This window comes from Sminthopsis crassicaudata, chromosome 5 (genome assembly GCF_048593235.1).
Source record: "Sminthopsis crassicaudata isolate SCR6 chromosome 5, ASM4859323v1, whole genome shotgun sequence".
In the NCBI taxonomy this organism is placed as follows: Eukaryota; Metazoa; Chordata; class Mammalia; order Dasyuromorphia; family Dasyuridae; genus Sminthopsis; species Sminthopsis crassicaudata.
In genome coordinates, this window is record NC_133621.1 from 203,954,329 (window position 1) to 203,980,692 (window position 26,364).

At 34.0% G+C, this 26,364-nt stretch overlaps 1 protein-coding gene and 1 long non-coding RNA gene across 6 annotated transcripts in view; one reads left to right on the forward strand and one right to left on the reverse strand.

The window, feature by feature from the left end:
- RAB3IP (RAB3A interacting protein) overlaps positions 1-26,364 on the reverse strand; it is a 56,025-nt gene that overhangs the window by 17,589 nt on the left and 12,072 nt on the right. For 4 of the 5 annotated variants that reach the window (XM_074269586.1, XM_074269584.1, XM_074269588.1 and 1 more), the window contains exons 2-6: positions 15,452-15,721; positions 14,800-15,058; positions 5,413-5,508; positions 2,269-2,346; positions 1,546-1,749 (exon numbers count right to left, since the gene is read on the reverse strand). In XM_074269586.1, coding sequence (XP_074125687.1) covers positions 1,546-1,749; positions 2,269-2,346; positions 5,413-5,508; positions 14,800-15,058; positions 15,452-15,696 — 882 coding nt within the window. In that variant the 5' untranslated portion in view covers positions 15,697-15,721. Of the gene's footprint in view, positions 1-1,545; positions 1,750-2,268; positions 2,347-3,034; positions 3,148-5,412; positions 5,509-14,799; positions 15,059-15,451; positions 15,722-26,364 lie in introns of those variants that run through there. The other variant, XM_074269589.1, reaches the window with a different exon arrangement.
- LOC141543912 (uncharacterized) lies at positions 5,504-7,371 on the forward strand. Its single transcript, XR_012482520.1, has 2 exons — positions 5,504-5,681; positions 7,171-7,371. It is a non-coding gene; the product is annotated as an uncharacterized LOC141543912 (long non-coding RNA).

Sequence of the window (26,364 nt, forward strand, 5' to 3'; positions counted from 1 at the left end):
CACAAATGAGGACCAGAATGAGCTTTGAAATGAAAGAAATAGTACTTGTAAATTTGTTTTCTTAAAAAAAAAAAAAAAAACAAAAAAAAAACCTTTAAACACTTAAATGCCAAGGGACTACTATATATCTCCAGAAAGCCTCTAGGCACAAGGAAATCATTTACAAATTTTGTGGAGGTAATAGCACTTCAAAGGCTTTTAACTAAGTAGTTTGAACTTGATAAAGGGGTCTTTTGTCTTGCATATGTGTGTACATTAAAATCTTAATTAAATATAATTTCAACATCTTGGGAACAAGGACACTTTTTTACTACCTATCTTTAGTAATATGTTCTAGATACTAAGACTAAAGCCAAATTCATAGGTTTCTCTTGATTAATACCTTTTTTTTGGTTTTGCAAAACATCAACATAGATGCTAAGTAAGTTTTTATTATTTTATTTATTACTTATTTTAAATTATAATATACTTATTAGTCATACATTTTAAAGCATCCATAAAGGTAAAACTTTATAAATCCACCTAAATAATGGTAAAGAAATCCTTAAACATTAAATAAACAATGAAGGAAAAAAAGATATAGTCAAACATTATAAAAATCAGTAAGAAGAATGTTTCCAGGATTATATGCCACATGAGGGAAAATTTAATCTAAATATAATAAAAATAAGAATAAGAAAATTAAAGTTGTATAAATTTTTTCCTTAGTGTTGCCTTTTTTTTTTCTTCTTAAATGTTACCATCTAATTGAGATTATGCCAGCTTTGTTTACCCAATCACTAACCTATCCAAAATTAAGTGAACATGGGTAACATTATTCTAAGGATTGAATTCAAAAAGTTGATTTGTGGCTTTAAGAGATACAGAGAGTCTGCTTGAAATAATGAATTGGTTTACTGATTTATTTAGGCATGCTGGAATCATGCTTTCCAACTATCTATAATCCTTTTATAACCCCACAACCTAACTGTTTGTAAACAAGCTTTTATTCAAATAACTCTCAATAGTTTCATCTTCTTTCATTATCTTCAAAAATACAACTGGGAAGCTGACAAAACCAGTTATTAGCCTCATTTTCTACTAATTCCAGTGATCTACTAAGTTGATATAAAGTTCTACATCTCCCCAATTTTTAGAAAAATTCAAAATGTAAAATGACTATAGCTTGATAGGTTGAATCTTAATTCTTAATCCTAAAAGTCTTTATTACTTTCAAACTTAGCACTCACAATAAAATTACTATCATCCAAGACAATTTCAGTCATCCACCCTTCATTTACTTAAAACCAAAAATGTAAAGATTTTCCCTAACTAAAACAGCAAGATTCAGAAACTTACCAAGATTCTAGTTGGTATTTCCAGCTCAGCCAGAAGAGAAGGGGACTGGAGAATCCCTTAAAGAAGTCAGCTCTACATAAAGCCTCCCCCATATAAAAACAGCATTTTGTACCACAGAATTTGTTGGCAAAAAGCCCAAGTGACATCTCAGTGATGAAAATTAATAAGCATCAAAAGAGTGAGGGGGTACAGTCCTTGACGAGTTACCTCTTTGCAGTCTTTTACAATAGGCTGCATCACAGTGAGGTCCTGATGACTGCTACTCATTGCACTGCTTGTACTTTTATTTCGTGTATGTCCCTTTTTAAAAGGAGCCTTTCCACTTGGTGGAAGTTCTTGAATTGGTGATGTTGGTGAAGTGGACAATACAAGTGTCTTTAAGGCAGCAACTTCTGCTTGAAGTACATCAATCTTAAAAAGAGTGCAATATAGTTACTTATCTATTAAATACTTGTTTTTTGGACATAGACATACTTCATCTCCGAGGATAAGGAATTAATTCTCATTTTTATTTGCACAAAATAGCAGCTAGAAGGGACAAAAAAAAAACAAACAAAAACAAACCTTTTTTTTTTTTTTAAATGGTTTAGATCCAGCTGCCATTCAAATTTTCAGAATTTCAAATCAACAAATTTGGATGGGAAAATTATCACTATTTTAAAAAAACTTAGTTTTGTCCCATGTTGTCTGTGTTGAATTGATGTTTTCAAATATCAAATACCAATGCAGACTTTGCACATAAGAGATAATCAATAAATATAAGTAGTCACATTTATTGGTAGCTTTTATGACAAAAATCTGATTAGTTAATCCTTTTAAACAACATAAAAATGCATGAAGGAGTATAAAGTACAAAAGAGTAACTTTTACTCTTAAGATGCCTGAATTATTATTATCATTTTTCTACCATTAAATACAGCAAAAACTTACCTTTCCCTGTGCTTCTTTTAATTGTTTTTCAGCTGTTGCCTGCTTGATATTAGCTTCTCTCACCATTTTATGAGCTTCCTACAAAATGTTAATAAAGTACAAATTTTGGAATAAAAAATTCCTAAGATTTGTTTTTTCAGAAACTCTTAAAGTTACTTTTTCCCTAAAGGAGGGTAAAATCTAAATGGCAACTATGGTATAATAAAGGCATTAAATACTGAAAAGTATATTATAAAGAAAACAGTTTATGTCATCTTTTGGAATTAATGTATAATTATGTACATGACATCGGGAATAACTTCTGATTATGAAATAGGTATCTCCTTTATAAGTAAATATACTAATTTATACAGCTAACATAAAAATAATAAGATACAAGATAAATAGGTACTAAAACTTATGGGATCAATTTAATTAACTGAATAAATGTTAGGAATATGAATATACCCTACATGTTATGTCCCAGGTGTCAAATTTTTAATTGTATCACTTGTATTAATTTTCACAGATGGGACATAGCAAATACATGCACAAAGAACAAGTAAAGACAAACACATGAATTAAGAATGTAATTTATAGATTTATGAGTCTGTTTAAAAGGCCTTATTTGCTTGTTAAGATACAACAGGCCAAGAAATGATATATGAAACTACTTTGTATTTTGTGCCCTGGAACCTAAGGTATTTTAGTTTTTAATTAATAGGGTCTTCTTGTATTAGTACCACAGATAAATAACTGATTTGCTCCCTTTCTTTAGTGTACTTACATTAAAAGTAAGAAGACCTCGATTCTGGTCCTAGCATTGCCACTAACCAGGAGTGAGACCAGGGACAAGTCAATTAAACTCTCTAAGCTTCAGTTTCTTCACCTGTAAAATCATAGTACCTGTTCTACGTACCTCAGAAGGTTATTATAAGGGCAAAATTATAATGTGTTGTACACAGTAGGCATTCAATAAATATTTCCTGAATGAATAAATAATAAACAAGAAATGACTTTAAGGAAAAATAGTAAAATAAAATGCAAGTTTAAATTTCTAACTATTTAAGATTTTAAAGGAAGTATGTTACAACCTCCTGTCTTTTGAATATTATAGCACTAGATCTTTGCTTCGGTATATGTATATATGTACACACATACATACACACACTTCAGATACGTTAAGACCAAAAATTAATCTTTAAAAACCTAATGCCTACATTAAAATAAGTCTAAATAGGTACTTTTAAATTCAAGGTTTAGATTTTAACATTCAAGTACATTATTCACAGCTATCTAAAGTCTGAGGGAATTAGCTACTCATTAAGTTTACTGACAGAATAAATATATAAAAAGTATTTAAAATAAGGGAAATATGCAAACTATCTGATAATAAATTAAAAGAATTCACTGATCCCATTTTAAAATTATAAAGACATCAGAAAACCTCTAAGGAAGAGGGAAAAAAGCAAACTAGTTAAAAAAAAAACACAACAACCTATTAAAACCTGCCTTTAATACATAATCATGTTTTTGGATAGTATTTTCTTCAAAACAGAAATAAATATTATAAATAACATATAGTATTTACAAATACACATATAATACATGAAGAAAATAATAGCTATGGGAGTTTCACTGCCAAGAAGATTGTAATATATAATATAATCACAGAGATATTCTGTTGTTATCTGCCATGAACAATGGCCTGGTCACTCGGGGAAATAGGGAAAACCTGTCTTTCTGCATACTTTCTGCATAATCTCACATACAACATATTTCCACAACACCCTTACCCAATTCCAAAGAAAAAGGTGTTATGACTTGACCAACTCCTTCACTTTTGTTCACAGGAAGCTAAGCACTGGTAACAAGTCAATTTGCTAGATTCATAATTTAATTTCCTAACATTACATAGTTCCAATTTGTTTTATTTTGTTTTTCATTATTTATAGGTAACTGTTAAGTCTGCCTTCATAAGACTTTTTCAAAATTATAACTTTGTTTTATTCCTGATCTTTTTAATATAAGTTTTCCTAGTCATAGAACTCACTCTAAATCTCTTCCTTCCCATTTACTTAATTGGTCTGCCTTTTCTCTTCTTTCAAAGACTTGCTACTGTAACAGAAGATAGCTTGGTTTAAGTACCTTTATTTTAAAAATCATTTCGTATTGCTTCCTCAAAAATTGTATGCTCCTGGTCTAGAAAGACTAGTAAAAGCTGGTAAAGCGACCTAAATCTTAGTGACAGTGTGTTTTTTGACAAAATTTCTAAATTCAGACACTGGAGACAAGTCTAAGTTGTTAATTATCTGGATCCTCATGTACCTAATGCTTTCTCTTCCAGTTTATTGATATATAAGAGATATTTTGGTTTTTAAGACACTGAAGAATCTGATTAGCTACTGTTTCTTTTTCAATAAAAATGATGTGCCATATTGCCTGAGAAAATGGTATAATTCTATGAAGCAAAATAACTATCAAGGCAAATTAGTAAACTAATTCATACTAAAATGATAATGAAAAACTGTATAGTGTAATTTTAAAGATAATAATTACAGGCCATGAAGTAGTCTCTCTACTGTGCCATGTTAATGGAGAAGACATTATATATCAGGTGATATTTAACCACCAATTTTGCTTAGGAAGGTCAAACAGCTTTAGTTGTCATTCTTTCTAGAACTAAGTTCAGATTAACCACCTACAAAAGTACTAACAGATTCTCTTTAAGAGAGACATGGAGGTGCTGCCGAGCTTCCCAAAGGCTGTACCAATGTTGCACTAAATTGGAAAAGTGACAAATATGAGTCTGGCAGCATAGTTTACAATCAGAGGAAAAGTTTGGTTAAATCCAGAAATACTCTTTACCACCAGATGGCTGAGCAAGAGGTGGTAGATTTTTTTGATTTACAGCAACTCCTTATGGTCTACTAATGTATCTAAGGATGGTGACTTGCAGCAATGGAAAGTATACCCAGTTGGGGCTATAAGTACAGAAGTATACAATATTACATTATAGCTTCAAGTATTCTTAATAAAAAATTATCTAACTCCACTGTAAATTATTAACATTTACCTCCCGAGCAAATTTCTATCAAAAAATAAATATGTAACAACCAATAGAATATACATTTTATTTTACAGAATAACTAAAAAGCAGTTAACCTCAAAGAGACTAGCTGTGAGTTCTTCTAATTCTTGTCCCAGCTGATCTCGAACTTTTGAAAGCCTTTCACATTCTTCATCTTTTAGTTTCAATTCCTATGGAAAAAATGAAAGTTTAGTATGCTTACAAATGAAATTGAATATAAAATAATCTGAAAAAATTCTGACTTTTCCCCTATTTTCTTCAGTGAAGCACTATACTGTACTTCCTCACAAGAAAGAGGTGGAACCTGCTGAAGCTTCAAAAGAATATCAGAACATAAATTCTGGTGAGTTCTTCTAAAAGATTTTATGCTTGGGATTTATGAGCAGAATCTATGACATTTATTCAAAGACCAAATTAAATTGAGAGCACGGTTTGCTGCTCAAATTTCGCTGGTCACTAGATAACAAGTAGAGGCAGAAGAAAAAGGTAGGAGAGAAAACCAAACTATGATTTATCAAAAGCACAAAATGGCCCTTAGTCTTCTATAGCCTCTCTAGGTTTTGCAGTAACAGAGATAGAGTGCTAATAATTGCATAGTGTAGCAATTACTAACTTATTTACAATTTTTCTAACTTACTAACAATTACTAGCTTATTTATGCTTACTAACAATTTTTCTGTGATTTTTTCCAATTATCAAGCTAACATACACCTTAATGATTGAACTACATTCATCCTGATGGATAATCTCATTATAAATAAAATAGAGAAGCTGTAAACAGAATGCATTTAAACAGACAAATTTACATTATGTTCAAATAACATGCACATAAGGAAATAAGAAACACATTAAATGGGAGATTGGTCATTTGGCTTTAGAGCATTTGTTTTAAATATATACACAAACAGACCACTTTACAAAGCAACTTATATGACATCTACAGCAACAATTAAAGTAGTAGAAAAATCCTAAAGACCATGTTCCTCCAACTCAAAACTACCTTAAATTTATTTTGTATACATTATGTATATATTATCTCTCCTGACAGAATATTGCCATGAAGAAAAGCTGTTTCATTTTTGTCTTTATATCCCCGAAGGCTTACTATAATGCCCAATGATATAGTGGGTGCTTAATAGAGGATTGCTGATTTGAATAACTTAGCAAAATTCTCCAAACTAATTCACTGTTTCAGTATCAATGACTTCAAAATGAATGTGAACAGCAAACGTAAGAGAGAAGGATGAAATCTATATTGAAAAATATGTTTGGGGAATAAAAAATAAAGTAGGCCATAGATTCACCTAATCCTATATACCAAAAATATTTCTTCAGGAAGAAAACTGGAAAACACCCTGGTAATAGATTGAGAGCACAAACATCATCATAAAATCAAGAGTTCTGTAATTTAGACATGAAATGATCAAAGATACAATAATCATAATGATGCAGGAGAACTCTGTAAAAATTGTATCAAATAATCACTGAAACCATGTCCCCTTTGATATGCAAAAGAAGAGAGATCAGGGTCTCCCAGGCTCCAAGAGTCACATCCTCCCAAGGTGACATAAGCAGCATTATTCAAGGACAAATCAACTCCCATTGATCTTTTGGGGCATCACATCCTCGTTTAGGAAATTCTAAAACTTTCAAAGTAATTTTCATTCATTTGAGAAATCCTGGTCTGACTATCAATTCAAACTGCTCCCAGATTTACTTATAAAATATGTCTTTGCCAATCATTCTTTGCAAATTTTCTTCATTAAGAAATATGCCCACTAAGGGAAAACCTCTTAGTGAAAAATAAAACTTCCTCTTTTTTTTTTTGCCAGAGATTTTGGGGTTAGGGAGCGTCTGAACCTGCATCTCAGAGCAGAAGGGATAACATTCATCATCAATAACAAGAAACAGTTGTGTGACATCGACCTCATCAGAACCATACTTAGCATAGTACCTAGCACACAGTAAGCCCTTACTAAATGTTAACTGATTGACAGTAGTCAAAAGTTTAAAAAAAAAAACTGGAAGAAAAAGCAAAAGATGATATGACACTTTATACAAATAAAATTGCACCAAAACAACCTGATAAAGACAGTGTCAACTCCAGGAAATAGGAAAATGAGAAAAATAAAGGCTTTGATTCTACTACTATCCATGAGAGGTTTAAATAACATTAAGCACTCATTACAACAAAGAGGTAAAGAAAGAGATCTTGGAAACTGCCTTAGGCAGCAAACATTTCATCCCTGGGTCAACTAGAAAGGCAGAGAAACCAAAGGCAATAGACTTAAGAGAACAAATTAATTTGCAAGAAAACCTCCAAGGCAAGCCCCCCAAACTTTAGATGAATATATCATATCAATAAAAATACCAGTATTATATGGAAAAATGAAAAAAGCAAGTCTATTTGTACAACCAAACTACTTATTTTCAAAATATACAGAAATGAAATTCAATGCTAAATAGAATTGCTCAAATGTATAATAGGATCTATTCTCATGGACAATAAGAGTGGAATCTTCATACATGGGAAGAATCACATGAGCTGATGTGAGAATAGAATCAAAGCAAGGAAGATAATGTCAACAAAAGGGACAAGAATTAATCATAAATACATTTAAAAAAAAAAAAACAAAAACATGGTGAGGACAACACAATTTTAAAAGGCCTGAAGGGATCCCAAACAACAAAAAGAATAAAACCAGTGACCTAAATGTTATTAGCAATCATTAAATTACATGCCCTCTTTCTCTTATCTTTATGAGAATGATCTATTTCTATGGTAATATGAGAAGGTAACAGATTTTAAAGTCTGTTTTCTATGTCTTTATAATCACATAATTGAATAAGAGCAGTAGAAAATCTAAGATCCCATTAAGTTTACTGAATTTTAATAAGCTGTTTTACCTCAGAGCAAAATGGAGTCTTAAAGGTTCTTATCATACAAGGCATCTACATGTAAGTTAAAATCACATAGGATTATGCCAAATGTAGCAACTAAAAAGACTTTGTTCAATCATCTGCTAAACATTAAAGAGGGAAATATGTTCATGATTTTCCTGCTAATACAAAGCTGATGTATAAAGTCTGTAAAGAAAAAAAAAAAAAGATTCTTGTTTGATAGCAAGATTTTTTCTCTAAATCCTATTGGTAGCCCACATTCTTCTAATTGCACTAAAATGTGAACAGATAAAGAAAAAGTTCTCTTCTAATAAAACCCACAGATGTAGAGATGGGGCTACTCATCCATACAGGAAAAACAATGGAGATTTCTATTGACAAAGGAACCTCTCTAAAAATCCTTGAAGGATAAAGTCTACTTGAATTCTGACTCTGGCCTCAGGACAAACAGCTTCTTTCTATTATCTAGGTGGGGCTAGCTGAGTCTGGAGTTGGAGATTCTAACTCCTTTGAATTGGAGAAACACCCATTCAATTCTAAGATTTTCTATTCAATTCCAGTTTAAACTCCACCCACCAGCCTCCATCAGAAGCAGGCCTCAGCTTGTAGCTAAGGCTTCTATTATAAAAAGAGCCAATTTTAAACTCATTCTTTTGCAGAGGACCTAACATGCTATGCCAAGGAAACCTCTGCCTGCTGAAATAATATTCCCTTTTCAGCATTACTCTCTATCTCCCTTACCTATTTCCCTCACAACACTTTATATCTCTCTGTTGGGACCTTGCCACTAAGGAATCCAGCCTACTCTATTCTACTGAGAAGGCTGACTTCTCAATGCCAATAATAAACCTCTTTTTACCAGTCTAGATTTTCAGATTCGTAAATTCTTTTACGAAGGACCTCTGTGCCATCAGAAGGGGATTCCCACAACTCCCTACCTTGTGCCAAATCCCAAGGGGATTTAGGGGAGCCAAAACTCTTCATTTGGTTCCCTGAACCCCAAACCTGCCACTAACCTCATCATTTAACTCCCTGACCACCAGGAACCCTAATCTTATCACTATCATTTAGATCTAAGCAACTGGACACAAAGTGTCAAAAAGAGTGGTTCTCAAAGAGTGCTTATGCAGCAAATTTCAGTAGGTTTGCTATGAACTTTTGGATCTTAAACATATTACATATAAAAAAATTTATAAATAATTTCATTTAACCAGACCATGAGTCTCCCAAATCTTATGTTGTGGTTCCTCCTAACAAAAAACTGTGAAAGAAAAATAATGTAAAAAGAACTCCAGTGGAATGAGTAAAGTAATCTGCATCTTGCAGAGGTAGCTGACAAATCATGCACTACAACTGAAAAAAAAAGAGGAAACTGGATGAGGTCCTATGAAGAAGCCTATGTAAGAGACCAGTTTCCTTTTTGCTTTCCCTCAAATTTGTTAATGTCATAAGAACCACAAGATAGCTTTTACTCCCTTCTCAAAGGGAAAGCCTGATTACTATAGTTTCTCAAAGTATGTGAGAGTTGTCTCCACAGGAATTAAGAATCTGGGGTCACTGAGAACCTCCTTCAAAATTTAGATTGGTATTTGTGTAGTGATACCCCCCTCCCCTGGATTCAGGAATGGAGGTAGGGGTGTATTTTCTCTCTTTTCTGCAAAGAAACCTTCCTGCTCTGGTCTCAGTTAGATACCAAGTCCTACAACAAACCACCACTGGGTCCAGGAGGACTAGTCTCTAATTCCTTTCACCCTAAGGTATCTCTACTTTTTACCTACAAATAAGCCAAGTTAATAAGACGAGGGTGATGGTTCAAAGTGTCAAAGGTGGTAGAGAAGTCAAAAAGAATATGGACTGAAAAAAAATTAGATCATTGATAACTTTGAAGAGTAGTTTTAATTGAATTAATGAAATCAGAAGCCAGAATATAAAATTAAAGAGTTGAAAGGGGAAGTGAAGGCATCTAGTGTAAATAGCTTTCTCAAGGAGTTTTGTCACAAAAGGTAGAGGAAATATGAGACAAAAGCTAGAGGTAACAGATAAATCTAATGAGTGATTTTTGAGGATAAGGGAGGGATAGGTATGTTTACAGGCAGTAGGGAAGCAACTAGTAGATGAGAAGATTAAAGATAAGTGAGAGAGCAGAGATGATGGAAGGGGCAATATGCTAGAGTAGATGGAATGAATGGGATGGAATGAAATCATCTGAACAAAGACAAAGGTTTACCTTGGTAAGATAGGAGGCCACATCTTCATGGAAATAAATCAAGAGAAGTCATATTTTGGTAGGTTCAGTTAAATCAAAATGGCTATCCACATAAATAATAATTTTAATTCCCCTAATCCATGAAATTTAGGAAATCTCTGACCCCTTGGTCAGATTAGAGCCAGGGGTTCTCAAACTATGGTCAGTGGGTCAAATGCAGCCCGCTGAGGACATTTATATGGCCCCCCGGGTTATGGCAAATGGGCTGAGGGGTGGAGACAGAGTGTGAGTTTTTGTTTTTACTATAGTCCGCCCTTCCAACAGTCTGAGGGACAGTGAACTGGCCCCCTATTTAAAAAGTTTGAGGAACACTGGATTAGACCTTCAACTTCATGTTTTCATTAGCTATCCCTTTCTTCAAGAGCAACAAAAGTCAGTCTATTCTAGTAACTCTCAAACAACAGCACAATTCACTTGGAGTTTGTGTGATGTACAGAAAAGTCAATGAAGATGGACCCAGAAAACCTGGGTTCAAAACCTCTTGCCTGCTATTTATTATCTATGTGACTTTGGGCCAACCTAGGTTGTTTTAAATTGCATTCATTGCCATTGCAAGACTAGATAATAACCATCTTTTTCCGTGCTAAATACTATAAGAAAATAATTTCAGAAAGATGATTCTAAATTGGTTATTGGTAGTGATACTAAACTCCTCAGATCCAAGGAAGCTGGAAATGAAATTTCTGACAGGACAGACTGAAAGGTACAGAACAGGGGAAAATTTTAACAAAAAATATGTATGTTCATTTTCATCTCAAATTCAAAGTGCAGGAAATGTTTTTGGCTTTTTACTACACATCCTTCTGAGTATGGCCTATTCCTTTCTACCATAGCTTCCTTTTTCTTGTTTTGTACAATTTCCTGTTTCCTTTCATCCTGCATTTTCCTTTTTTTTCCCCCTCTTCCTTCTCTTTTCTGTTCTTTCTTTCCCTTTGTCCTACTAAAGAATTATATTATAGCAGGACAAAAATAGTGTCCTTTGCTTATTTTTATCAACCTCCAACACACAGCAAGTACTTCAATGAATACCTGATAAATATCTATTTCTACCTTTGCTAGTCATTTAAAAAAGTACCTCAGTTTGTATTATTGGTTGGATAAAAGTTTATAGTTCTTGTTCTCAGTGCTGTAATATGATTTTAATCATATGAATTTATTTCCCTATTAGAAGGGGGGAAAGTAAAATAACATGCATTATTTTATTTTTGCTTATGCAGTCCTCAGTTGTTATCCAAGGATCAATGACCCAGAGCAAAAAAAGAACTTGGGTGATGTTTTCAGATTAGAAAGTCTTGAAAAATTAACAAACTAGTTAAGATTGTGTATGAAATAGTTTAATGTACTAGAATAAAAGTCGGGTAAAGATAACTGACAATGAACAACCAAGAACAATGTGGTCCTATGAGTACAATGTGAGGATGGATTATATTCTGAATGATCTGAGACCATTAAAACTCCAAAGAATTGAGATACTAGAAAGATTGAGGGAGAAGGGGAAGAGCAGGGAAAAAAACAGAAGAACAGAACAAAGCAGCAGCTTTGGTAGATTGGATATTGCAGAGAGAGAACATGACTCAACTTTTTTTGTTTCCAACATTCATTTTTGTAAAATTTTGTGTTCCACACCTCTCAGATTGTCTAAAATGACAAGAAAAGATAATGTTGAATGTTGGAGGGGATGTGAGAAAACTGGAACACTAATGCATTATTGGTGGAGTTGTGAATGAATTCCAACCATTTTGGAGAACTATTTGGAACTGTACTCAAAAAGGTATCAAACTATGCATACCCTTTGACCCAGCAGTGTTACTGGGCTTATATCCCAAAGAGATCTTAAAGGAAGGAAAGGGACCCCCATGTGCAAAAATGTTTGTGGTAGCCCTTTTCGTAGTAGCAAGAAACTGGAAACTGAGTGGATACCCATCAGTTGGAGAATGGATGAATAAATTATGGTATATGAATGTTATGGAATATTATTGTTCTATAAGAAATGATCAGCAGAATGATTTCAGAGAGGCCTAGAGAGACTTATATGAACTGATGCTGAATGAAATGAGCAGAATCAGATCATTGTATATGGCAACAAAAGGATTATGCAATGATTAATTCTGATGGATGTGGCTCTCTTCAACAAGAGATGATTCAGACTAGTTCCAAAGGTCTTGTGATGAAGAGAGCTATCTATACCCAGAGAGAGGACTATGGGAACTGAGTGTGTTTCACAACATAGCATTTTCACTCTTTTTTGCTTGCATTTTATTTTGCTTCTTTTTTTTAACTGGTTGATTAGATTTTTCTTGTGCAACTTGATAACTGTATAAATATGTATGCATACATTGGATTTAACATATATTTCTACCATGTTTAACATGTATTGGACTACTTGCCATCTAGGGAAGGGGAAAGGAGGGGAAAATTTGGAACCAAAGGTTTTGCAAGGACTAATGTTGAAGAACTGTCCATGCATATATTTTGAAAAATAAAAAGCTTAATAAAAAAAAAAATTTAGTGTTCCAAATTTTTTTCCCTCCCTCCCTTACCTCTTCTCTCCCATTCCTAGAGAGCAAGCAATCTGATATAAGTTAAATATGTATAATTCTTTTAAACATATTTCCAGGTTTTTTGTCTCCACTTTCTTGATCAAAGAGAATAATATACAGTTCAGGGAGACAGTACAAAAACAAAGAGTTGAGCATGGACTTATCATTAACAGGGTATATCAAACAAACCTTTTTTTCTTTTTCTTACATTCATAGAACAAGAACATGGATAGTATACCTGTAACTCAGCAAAGCACTTGACTAGTACTCTAATAATACCTTTGTAGACAAAATGAAGACATTGGGCTAGCTGATGTTACAGTTAATTGAAATCATAACTGTTATTATAACAAATAATAAATCTTGTGACTAATAAATCACCAGAAAGTGGCGATTAATAAATGGATTCATGTCAAGTTGAAAAGAGGTAACAACTTGACTGCAATCAAGATGATACAAAGGTGAGGATGGGAGCTAATTATCAGTTTGGATGACAGAAGTAGGATCCAAAACCATTTTGATACCTTATAATGATGGACGAGATCTAAAGAGATGAATTGTAATTAGGACAAATGTAAATTAATTGCTACTGCTGAATTTTTAAAAATCAACTATACAAGAAAAAGATAAAAGAATTACTAAGAGACAACAGTTCACGTGAAAATGTTCCAAGAAAGTTCATCAAGAGAATGAAAGGTTGAAGGAAAACCCAATTAACACTGTGGACAGCCCTGGCATGGAGGCAGGAAGACCAAGATTCAAATCCCACCTGACACTTGGTGATGTGATCAGAGGCAAGACAGTTAACCTTATAGATTCAATTTCCTTGTTTGCAAACTGGGATAATAATTTTTTTTCTTAAATTTTATTTGAGAATAATAATTCTTACAACATTGTTGTGAAACTCAAATATGTGAAGCAAAACTTTAACACGTATTAACATAAATGTTATTATTAAAAATTAGTATGCTTAAGTTAAAAAACTGAACATAGACTAGGCATGCTTTTATTTTTCAATTAGATAATAGGTTGGATTAGATTACCTCTGAAGTACCTTTCAACTCCAGGAGACTATGATCCTATATTTTTAAAAAAATGTTTCCTTCATCCCTGTACTTAAGAAATCAATTTATATAAAACTATTGATAAAGATTACAAATTCTATGGATGAGGTAATTATTTTATTAGATATAGTAGGATTCAATATTTGTGACTAATAATCTAGTCATTATATTGTCACCAAATGAAGTGGGTAGATGGACCTAAATGATGGATTAACTTGAGATAAAGAATCTATGATTTAACATGAGATCTCTTTTTTCTGACAAAGTCTGAAACCTATCCATAACCGATAGCATTATAAAGCAGCCCAAGGCTCAGAAAGCTTCAGTGACTTCTTTTCTTAGATCATAGAATTCATTAGAAGCAAAGTCAGGAACAGACTTCAGAAGTCTGGACTCAGTCCAAATCTAAGAAATTAAGACTAAACAATTCCTATAAAATTCCTCTGACCAATTAAGCCCAAACCACATAAATATTTACTCAATCAATAAAGTGGGAATAATTTTTTGTAACATCTAGGTCTGACAGCTCAAGCTAGTTTGAGATCCTCCCAAACATTGCCCACAAAGTACAATAATGGATAAATGTAAGACTTCTCTTTGTGAAAGATCTACCACATTGTCCCCCACTCATCAATATAAATAACTGAGAATGTTGTATCTAAGAAAAAAGGAGAGATTTTTTTTCCTTACCCTCTGAGCTTTTGCAAGTTCTTCTTTTAATCTTTCATAACCCTTTTCCCTTACTTCTAGAACAGATGGACTCCGTAAACGAGACAGACTGTCAGTACTCAATCCAAAAAAGTCATCATTCCCATCAGAAATCTCTGTTATTGTGGCATCCTGTAAAAATTCTCTCTCAGCACTGTTGCTATCCTTTCTGGATGACAGTTTAGTTACACCAGCTGTGACTCCAGAGGCAGAACAAGGTACTAAATCTCCAATATGGATGCTATAAAGGAAAAATTACAATTTAATATACAAAAATAATGTCCTCTTATTTTAAGCATATAAAATACAATAGCACTAGAATTTGGCTAATGTATTTGCATATAACTTATGTAAATTACATAAATAATTCTCTACTCTTATGTTAGAAATATCAAACTCACATATAAAATTTGCTGCAAAACCAGATCAAAATATAATTGGAAAATGTTTATATTTTAAAAACCACAGTGCAATACAGATGTAATTTGTGATTTTCTGAGTCAATATATGGCTGGATTTTCTATTTTAAGTTTGACACAACTGCTTTAGATAATGCACATCTAAAATGTAATATCTCAAGATTGTTCTCAAATTTTATAAAAGTTCAAATACAAGTGTATTTTTATTTACCTACCTAATGCCTGATATTTCTCCACAATTTAAATGCCTGGGAGATGAATAAACAGGTTGTGTAGGAAGGTCAGAAACATTTAATGTGTTAGGCTGAACAGGTGTTGCACAGAGAGGATATGGCCGGTAGATAACACTTGGTGAGGTAGTTTGTTCCTGAGTTGCTGGCTCACATACACTAAGAAGATCTGGTGAAGTAGGAGATGCTAGGTTTACTTCATGGAAACCTTCCAAGGGGTCATTAGCCATAGTAAACACCTCATTATATAACACCCTGAAAAAAAAAAAAAAAAGAAAGAAAAGAAACCAGATAGTTAGATTAAGATAAATACACACATTTCTACTTGGAAAAAATTATAAAGATCAAACAGAAGTAAAAATAGATAATGTATTAATATTTAAGTACAAAGAATGGGGGGGGGAAAGGCAAGATTTCTGTTTTTTTGAAGCAATAACCTGAAAGAAATGGCAATACATATTCCATTAAAGTGATTACAAGTAAGTTAATGAAGTAAATACAAAGATAAAAGGTAGAATACTATTTCTTGCTGTGCTATTATATATGACCCTTAGCCACATCAATGAAACAATCATGCAAATATTTCTCTATCTGAAAATAAAAACACTACCCAAAACCAAATTTTTGAAAACTTCCTGAGAACTAAAGAGTGTATCCAAGTTTTTCATGCAAAGATCCAAAATAAAAAACAATGGTACAACTATTCCACAAATTTAAGATTCTTGCTTCTAAGGGCTATGGTGGAACAATGTCTCTTTTACATTTAGGTAAATCAAACGTTCCTCATATAAGCCTACAGGTGCAGTAAACATTTAACAGCAGAAAAAGAGGAGAAGCCAAAATCAGAAAAGGGCACACAGGAGAATTTTCCAAGTAAGTCATTCCAGCATCTCAAAAAAAAAGAAAAAAAATTCAAATTTAATAATAACTATTAAAAAAGACATTTTTTTCAACAATGAAAAACAGATTCGTCCATTAATTCATTTTGGGTTAAATGTATTTTTTAATAATTTATAGCAGTCCAAAATACAAAGTATAGAAAAACCACTCTTAATCTTTGATTATATGTTTATTTTGTGCACCTGGTTTTGTTTTTAAATAGTCTTATGTATCCCTAATATGAAAAGTCACAAAATTTGTGAAAAATAAGACCAGAGAAACTCGATCAATGTGTTATAAACACATACCACAAACAATAAATTCTTGTTTACCATGAAATCCAACTATCATTTTCTTAGTTCTTAACAATGATAACATGAGCCTGTGACAACTCAGAAATCACAAACCCTGGGGTTAGACTCCGACAAAATGTGACCCCTGTGTGACCTCAGACATGCCATTTTATCTGCTGCATGTTTGTTTCCTCATTAGAAAAACAAGGAGGACAAAGCTCTCGAGGTCTCTTCCAGCACCTCATCACAAGCTTTAGTATCAGATGTATTTTATTAAGGCACTACAAGATGTCAGAGTTGCAATGGCTCCTAGAACAGTCCAATCCTCTTATTTTACAAGTTTTATAAATGAAGTTAAAAGGAAGTCATGTAAGGATACAAAGGGACAAAACTATGCCCACTTCAGTCCACTAACTTCTACTCTAATATACTTTCCACAATAACACATTCGTCCCATTTATTTTCTCAAAATAAGCAAAGCCCTAGAATAGGGAGTTAGAAAAAAATATACATAACCATGTGAAAGGATTGTTTCAGGGAGAAGTTAGAGCTATGAGAGCAAAGAGGGAAGAGTTTTTCAGTAATACAGTGTGCTAGTTCTATGAGGGGAAAGAAAAGAAGGGATCTCAAAGTCCATAATTCAACTGGGTTTTTATTGAGAATTCCCTCAGAAACATTCTCAACAAGCAGCTTTCATCTGATCATCTCAGGTGAAGAGAATTAATTCTCTGCCTCCTGGGACAACCCATTTCATATTAGGAAGACTTTCCTAATCCAGCCCATATTAGTATCTCTGCATCTTCCATCCATTGCTCAGATATCTGTCTTTCCCAAGGCAGCCCTTCAAACAACTGAAAATGGCTATCATGGCCAATACACAGCTCTATTTTTCAAGCCTTGCTAGAGCCCATCTATAGGACCCCTTAACAGGAGACATAGTTTTATCATTTCACTAAAAGTTCTGATACTCCTTAAGACTTTCAGAGGCTGTCTCCAAAGACTGTGGAAGATCATACTAGGATAAATTATGGGCAAGACTCCCTGATTTCTCCTAATGTCAACTAATACATTAAAAGTAGTCAATGACAGAAGTGTCAAATTTGCCTAGTTGGAAATCAGATTCAAAGTATTTGGAAAATGTTTAACAAAATAAATAAAAATACAATATGAGGCAGATAATGTTAATTTGTGGCTTTCTATATATCTATATCTATCTATATCTATCTATATCTATCTATCTATCTATCTATCTATCTATCTATCTATCTATCTATCTATCTATCTATCTATCTATCATCACTGATCTAAAGCTCCCCAAATCTAATCAAAAAATTAGGGCTATGGAATATGGGAGTTTTGACTATGGCTGTCTAATATATAATTATACTTTAACATTTACTTATCAAGAGGCTTGATTACCACCTGTTTCAAATTAGTGTCCTAATTGATCCTTTTAGGAAAGACTTACTGGAGTTCCAACAGACCATTCCCATGACCTTTCAGATAATGGATTTCTTTTATTAAATCCAATCCATAACTGCTTTCTTCTTCCCTGGAAAGGGAAACAAAATAAAAACTCCATGGTTTTCTCACTTTCCTTAAAATGTTATAAAAAAGAATCAAATTATTTATTTTGAAATTGTATTTAACTACAAAATTCCCTGTTGGTGCACTATTACAATTATTAATGATCAATCTAAATTGATCACTATTTATTGAGCACATTCTATATGTACAGCCCTATGTTGTGACCTGTTCTGATAGGAAAAAAAAAAAAAGGTAATTTTAGCTTTCGCATAATGAACCTTGAAATAATTATATGTTCCCCAGACATATAGAGAGTCCTCACTTGGAATGGTTTAATTCTCATAAAATCAATTAACCAGTGTCAAAGTGAGGGGGGGATCATCCTTGAAGAAAGTAAGTCCACAAAGAGTTATTTGAAAGTACAGCACATTAGTAAGCCAGACATTTGTAATTGGAAGATAATGAAGGTACTATATTATTGAACCAGCTAAGTTTTGTTCAGCTAAAATTCTCAGGTTTTTTAGTATATTTTCCCACTCACTATTTATGTTGTTAGTTTTTCTTCCAAAAGTTTACTACAAAATTATCTTTCCTGAAATTGTGGCCAAACAACTAGAGCTCATTATTAATCATAAAATAGAAAATTTTGATTATATCAAATTAAAAAGCTTTTGTACAAACAAAACTAATGCAGACAAGATTAGAAGGGAAGCAATAAACTGGGAAAGCATTTTACAGTTAAAGATTCTGATAAAGGCCTCATTTCCAAAATATATAGAGAATTGACTCTAATTTATAAGAAATCAAGCCATTCTCCAATTGATAAATGGTCAAATGATATGAACAATTTTTGGATAAAGAAATAGAAACTATTTCTAGTCATGTGAAAAGATATTCCAAATCATTATTAATCAGAAAAATGCAAATTAAAGCAACTCTGAAATACCACTACACACCTCTCAGATTGTCTAGGATGACTGGAAAAGATAATGCTGAATGTTGGAGGGGATGTGGGAAAACGGGTACATCAGTGGGACATGATACATTGTTGGTGGAATTGTGAATACATCCAACCATTCTGGAGAGCAATCTGGAACTATGCTCAAAAAGTTATCAAACTGTACATACTCTTTGATCCAGCAGTGTTACTATTGGGTTTACATCCCAAAGAGATATATTCAAGAAGGGAAAGGGACCTGTATGTGCAAGAATGTTTGTGGCAGCCCTTTTTGTAGTAGCTAGAAACTGAAAATTGAATGGATGCCCATCAATTGGAGAATGGCTGAATAAGTGTGGTATATAAATGTTATGGAATATTACCGTTCTATAAGAAATGATCAGCAGGATTATTTCAGAAAGGCCTGAAGAGACTTACATGAACTGATGCTGAGTGAAATGAGCAGGACCAAGAGATCATGATATACTTCAACAGCAATTTGCACAATAATAATATGGTAAAGATATTCAACTTTGAAATACACACGAATTCTGATCAACACAATGACCAACTGCAATTTCAGAGGACTCATGATGAAACATGTTATCCACTTCTAGAGAGAAAGGCAATGAATTTAGACGACATATTGAAGCTTATTTTCTTCTCTTCATTTTTCTTTATTTTTTATGGCATACCTAATGCAGAAATTTATTTTGCATAATTATTCATATTTGTAATGGTTTTTATTTTTCTTGCCTCATCAAGGAAGAGAGAAAAATATAATGCAGAATTGAAAATAAAACTTAATTTAAAAAGAAACTGACATGCCCTCATGGCTGTAATAAATAAATAAAGTACTTGCATGGCTCATGATATCAACTGGCAAAACAATACTTACTTAAAATAAAGTAAGTTGCATCAGCCACATTTTTGATGCGCTGTATATATGAAGTAAAAATCTATGGGATTTCCAGTAAAGATAGTGATATGAAAGGCTACAAGTGAACTTAGCTCTCCTTACAAAGTCTCCATCAAAGATATAAAAGAAAAGAAGATAAAACAATGAATAATAAAACCAAAGGGAAATACCAGTCAAATCCTCCATATGGCCTAAGACCATACATACAACATGACCAAAGCCTATATACATCTTTCTGCTTAGAATTCTTAGTAGACTAAGATGACCTGAAACCAGAGTAAATGGCATTCAAGCCTGAAGTATCTTAGTTCTGGCTTATAAGAGCTGTATCAAGGTATAAGGCCAGCCTCAAGTTGGTGATATTCCAGAATGAGTTTCTAACCAAGAATGGAATAAGGATCATTCAACACACATTTATTAAGTGTCTACTATGAGCCAAGTACCGACCTGAGCACTGGGGCTACAAATACTAACCCTAGAACAATCGCTACTCTTAAAAGCTTATTTAACCAAGACAATAAAAGAAAATTAAAATGGGTAATTCTGATTACAGATAACTGAAAATACTTTTGTATGAACAAAATCAATCCAAGTAAAATTTAATTATCCCTTCCCAGAAAGCTGACTGGGAATAAAATCTCTGCAGCAAATTTCTCTAAAGGACTGATATCCAATATATATATATATATATATATATATATATATATATATACACACACACACACATATATATATATATAAAATTAGTTTTAAAAAATCAGAATAAGTCATTTTCCAATATATAGATTTTCAAAAGAAATGAATAATTTTCAAAAGAAGAGATGCAAATTAGCAGCAGCTACATGAAAAATTGGTCCAAATTACTAATAAGATTATATATATATATTAAAACAATCTGAGGATCTACCTCATACCCAGCACAATATCAAAGAGGATAAAAAAGGAAAATAATTGTTGGAGGGACTATGGAAACTCAGGAATACTAATGCTGGTGAAGCTATGAAGAGATGTAACTATGAAAGCAATTTGGAAATATACCCAATAATTCATTAAATTGCATATTTGCTGCTGTTGTTTAGTGTTTAGTCATGTCCAACTCTTCATGAACTCATGCACCATACTGTATATTGTCCATACTATGGACCGGTATGCATTTCTTTCTCCAGTATACATATTCTTTACAGCAAAGTCAGTACCTAACAATTGGAGAATTGCTAAAAAATTATGGTATATAAATGTAATGAGATTAAATTATGCTTTAAGAAGGAAAGGGGTAGCTGTCAAAAAATCTAGGAATACAAATAAGAGCTGATTCAATTAAATGAAGTTGGGGGGGGGATGCAAAAAAAGAGCATTAACGAAATATTTTTTTAATTTACAGAAGCATGCAATATGAAGTACAGAAAGAGCCATAGCTATCAGCATGTTAAATATATTATGAAAAAAAACCCAAGATTTGTGGGTTATAACCAAACTTTTTTGCATACTTTGTTGCTTTAATAATACAAATGTTTCAAAAGAGGATGGGTAAGTTATGAGATGATGAGTTCAGTTTTAGACCTGCTAAGTTTGAGGTATTCATGGGAAAATCAGGTAGAAATGCTAAGCAAACTTTCAGAAAGAAAAGCAGGAGTTTATGACAGTTTAAGGCAATAGACAATATTTGAAAATTATATGCACACTCGTGAAAAAATAATCTATGGAATCCATCAAGATCACCAAAGTGACAGCATAGAGAGAGATGAGAGTTTAGTACAAATGATCAGGGGACTTCCATACTTAGGAAGCAACAAGAAGTAAGAAACAAGAATTATCAGACTAGAGAACCAGCAGAGCAGAATGTTACTGAAGACAAAGAAAAAATATCAAGAAAATTAGGCAAAGGCAGGCAGATACTGGGAAAGTCAAACCTCCACTACCTCCTTAGTTTTACCTAGTCTACTAAACCTAAAAGCCCTAAAGAACAGTCCATCTTTTCCTCACCCCTCCCTTTCCAAGGGGAATGTGTAGAAGCTGTAGCCCTCATAGCCCTCATATTCTTCTCTGCAGTCACAGATAATGGAGAACAGGAAAAAAAAAATCCTCAACAAAGTCCTAAGTGCTGTCCAGTAGTCCAACATTCTAAATCTATGCACTTTTACCACACATCACCATCCACTTCATCTATGTTCCTGAAAGACCAAAGAGGACTTCCATATGAAGCATTCCTTTCAGAATTCAAGCTACCACCAAGTCACTCTGTAAAACTAAGAGGTTTTAGTGGGAGCCTCCATAGCCAGAGTCTCTTTACACAAGTGAAACTGTAGGTCAATCCTTATCTCTATTAAATCGAATATGCCATTTAAGTGGACACTCTTATTTGCTCTTTCCCACAGCACTTCTGGTGTGCCTACATCTGACAAAGAGGGACCCCCAAAATATACCTCCAATGTCAATATTTTTTCTTTATAGGTCAAAATGCAATTAACTTACCTAGTTTGTCTTTTAAGTTATCATCAGTCCTTTTAGCAGGTCCCATCTTCATTTTTGAATAAGAAATATTTTCATTAGAACATTAACTTATATTTCTCTAGAGGGCTGAAACTTTGAATAGGTGTATTTGAATCAGACAACTGAGCACTTAAGGCTAATTACATTACAAATTGCATTACAAATGACTATTAGCATATGTTTGGATAAATGGCTCTTCTCACAGTTGATGCTGGCTCAATGTTTGGTATTAAGATAATCATAGGCAAGGATTAAAGAGTGGGGTGAGACAGGCCAGAGTCACTTAGCTGCAGGACAAGGAGGTTGGTGACTTTGGACTTGAGAATCCAAGATGTATCATTGGTGAGCCTTGTGGCAGTTTGTCTGTCTCCTTCACTTCTCCTCCTAAACACCAAAGACTTTAATTTATCCTGACTCTGGCTGACCCCAAGGTCCTCCAAGGAACTAGCTCATACTCCACATTTGGTGCCCAACGTGAACCAAGGACCCTAATTTCACTGAATAAGTAAGTCCCTGTGACCAGGAAATAGGGTGAGTATTTTAATAGGGAACTTACTTTATTAAGAGCTAAACTAGTAACTCTCATTTTCTAGCTAAAATGGGGCAGATATTAGGAAAAGATTCTCCCCCACCCCAAAGGAAATTTACAGGAAGCATACTCAGACTAATAAAGAGGCAAGGTTTGATTGTAACTTGGGAGCAGATTGGTGGACTCTTGGATACATTAGAATGCACGTCCCCTTGGTTCTTCAAGGAAGAAAAAATAGAGGCAAATAATTGGAAACTAGTAGGAGATCAACTATGTAAATATGACAATGACAAAGGTCCTGATTCAATTTCTAAGGAAATCTTCTATATGTACAACTTAATACAATTAGCCTTAAAGAATCCCACAAGTTCTAGAAAAAAGAAAAGTTTTAAGAACAGCCAGATGAGGAAGTGTGAGGAGAAAGAGGAAGAGAAAAGAGAGATTAATGGAAATATCACCGGCGGGCAGGATGAGTTAAATGAACTTGAAGGGCCTAGTGATTCTCACTCTCACAGTCCAGTTTCAACTCTGCTTACACCTGAGCAGGCTGTTGACCCTCCCTCATCAATTTCACCTTTCTGGGTGGAAGGAGGAGGAGGAGGAAGAGTACTAGGGGCAGTGAAATTATCAGCATTTCCCCCCCCCCCCCAATGACTCAATTGCAAAAGGCACTACCTAAAGCCACAGAAGAAGGGCCAATACAGCTGATTTGAGAATAGAAAGGTATCCTGTGATTGAACAACTTAATTCTTCAGATCAAGAAAGGAGAAGATACATTTCTTTCAATCTAGAAATCATCAAAGACCTGAAAAAAGGCTTGCACTCTTTATGGGGCTACATCAGCTTATGCTAAGATGTTATTACAGAATTTGGCTTATGAAATTTTAACACCTAGTGACTGGAAATCTATAGCAAGGACATGCTTAGAATCTGGACAAAACTTGTTTTGGCTTTCTTAATATAGTGAGCTCTGTAGGACATAAGCCCAACAAAATAGTCACAGTGGAGTTAATACTCCAATCACCTATGACGAACTAACAGGTGTAGGTTCTTATGCAGACACTTCAGCACAGATTAATTACCCCATAGCAGCATATGAGCAAATTGCTGATGCTGCTATCAAAGCATGGGGTTTTATCTCAGGTAAACAGGATAGAGGAGAGGCCTTCACCCTTTGCTGATTTTGTGGGACATTTGCAGACAGCTGTCATATGAACTATTGGTAAAAATGCAGCAACAGAAATTACGACAAGGCAAGTTGCTGAAGAAAATGCTAATGAGGTTTATAGAAGAATTATACTAGGACTACGCAAAGATGCTCCTTTAGAGAAGATCATAAGATGCTGTGCCACAGTGGCACAAATACCTTTTATACCCAGGCTATGATGCAAACTTCCCAAGACCCGAACATGGGAAGACAGGGTCCCTTTTGGCAAGGTACTTCCAGAGAGACTCGTCAGTGCTTTCAATGTGTCAAAGTAAGGCATCTGAAAGTTCAATGGTGGCAGAGACAGAGTGAGAAAACAGGGTGGGAGAACAAAACCCAAAACCCCATGTCCAAAATGCAACAGAGGCTTCCATTGGGCATCAGAATGTAGACTGATTCAGGGAAACGGGATGAGGAGCCCAGTCCCAGGGCCCAAAACAAAAAATACTTGGGGCATGATGGCAGCTGATGCTACATCCAGAGAGTCTTTAGAAGTTCAGTACTCAGGCATGACCAATCAGCCATGAAACAATCTGATGGGAGAAAGGGATTACAACTGGGCAGAATAGAGTTGTATGCAGCTGGGACTACTGAGATATCTCCTGGAAAGGTGAAATCTGTTCCCTTCAGCCTATGGATCCCTTGCCTCCAGGCACAGTAGTCTTGACCATTTCACCTACTGGTAGTACTTACAAAACAATGTCCATCCATACACTGATGTGGGAAACTGGGGAATGTGTAGATAATATCCCAATCACTAATACAGGTAGACAATGTGTGACTTATCAACCAGGAGAAGTAGTAGCATCAAGTTTACTGATACAGACTCCTAATAAGCAATCTGATGATAGTCACCCAGATTCTGACTCCAAGCAACAAAATCCAGGAATATTCTGAACTGTAGTAGTTACAGCTGACCGACCTATGTTCATTATCTATATAAATGGCATACCATTATAAGGATTGGTAGACATCGGTGCAGATTGTACAGTCATTTGAAGTACCAACTGGCCAAAGATTAAGGCAGACACCTACATGTCTGGCATAGGAGGATCAATAGCAGCTGAAATTAATGCTACTCCTTTAAGATGGACACTTGAAAGCAAAACAGGAGTTTTTACTCCTTTTATAGTTGAAAAAAATCCCCATCAATCTGTGGGGAAGAGATATTTTATAATTAGGATTAAAAATGAGTAGTTTGGTTTTTTAGGCAGGGCTGCTGTTGAAGGCCTGCCAACACTTTCACCTGTTCCTATTCAATAGAAAACTGATACACCAGTGTGGATAGAACAGTGGCCCTTAGCTATCAATAAAATTCAGACCTTATTATATATAGAACAGGAGCAACTCGACCAAGAACACTTACAACCTTCTCTAAGTCCTTGGAGTTCCCCTGTATTTGTTGTAAAAAAAAGAAATCTGGAAAATGGAGGATGTTGACTGATTTAAGAAAAGTAAATGAACAGATAGAAAATATGGGAATTCTTCAGCCTGGACTTCCATCTGCTACTCAATTGCCTAGAGAATGGCCTCTTTGGATTATAGACATTAAGGATTGTTTCTATTCTATCCCTCTAGATAAAGAGGATATGAAAAGATTTGCCTTTTCAGTGCCCAGCGTTAACTTAGCTGAGCCTTATAAAACATATGGAGTTTTGCCACAAGGAATGAAAAATAGCCCTACTATGTGTCAAATGTATGTTGCTGCTGCTCTTACTCCAGTAAGAAATGCATTTCCAAAAGTAATGTTATTACATCACATGGATGATATACTGGGATGGGCACCTGAGGAGCAAATGTTAGAAGCATATCTACAAAAGACCATAAAAACACTAAGGAACTACAAATTTCATAGCTCCAGAAAAAAATTCAAAGACATGCTCCTTTTCAATATTTAGGATATGAAGTATACCCTAAGGTGCTTACAGTACAAAAACTTTCCTTAAGAACAGAGAAGCTAAACACTTTAAATAACTTTCAGAAATTGATAGGAGATATCCAATGGATGCATCCAGTGTTAGGCTTCACTACCTATCAATAGCAACCATTGCATGACATTTTAAGGGGATACAGTGCTTTAAAAGAAGCTCAAGAGGCTTTGAGAATGAACCGACTTT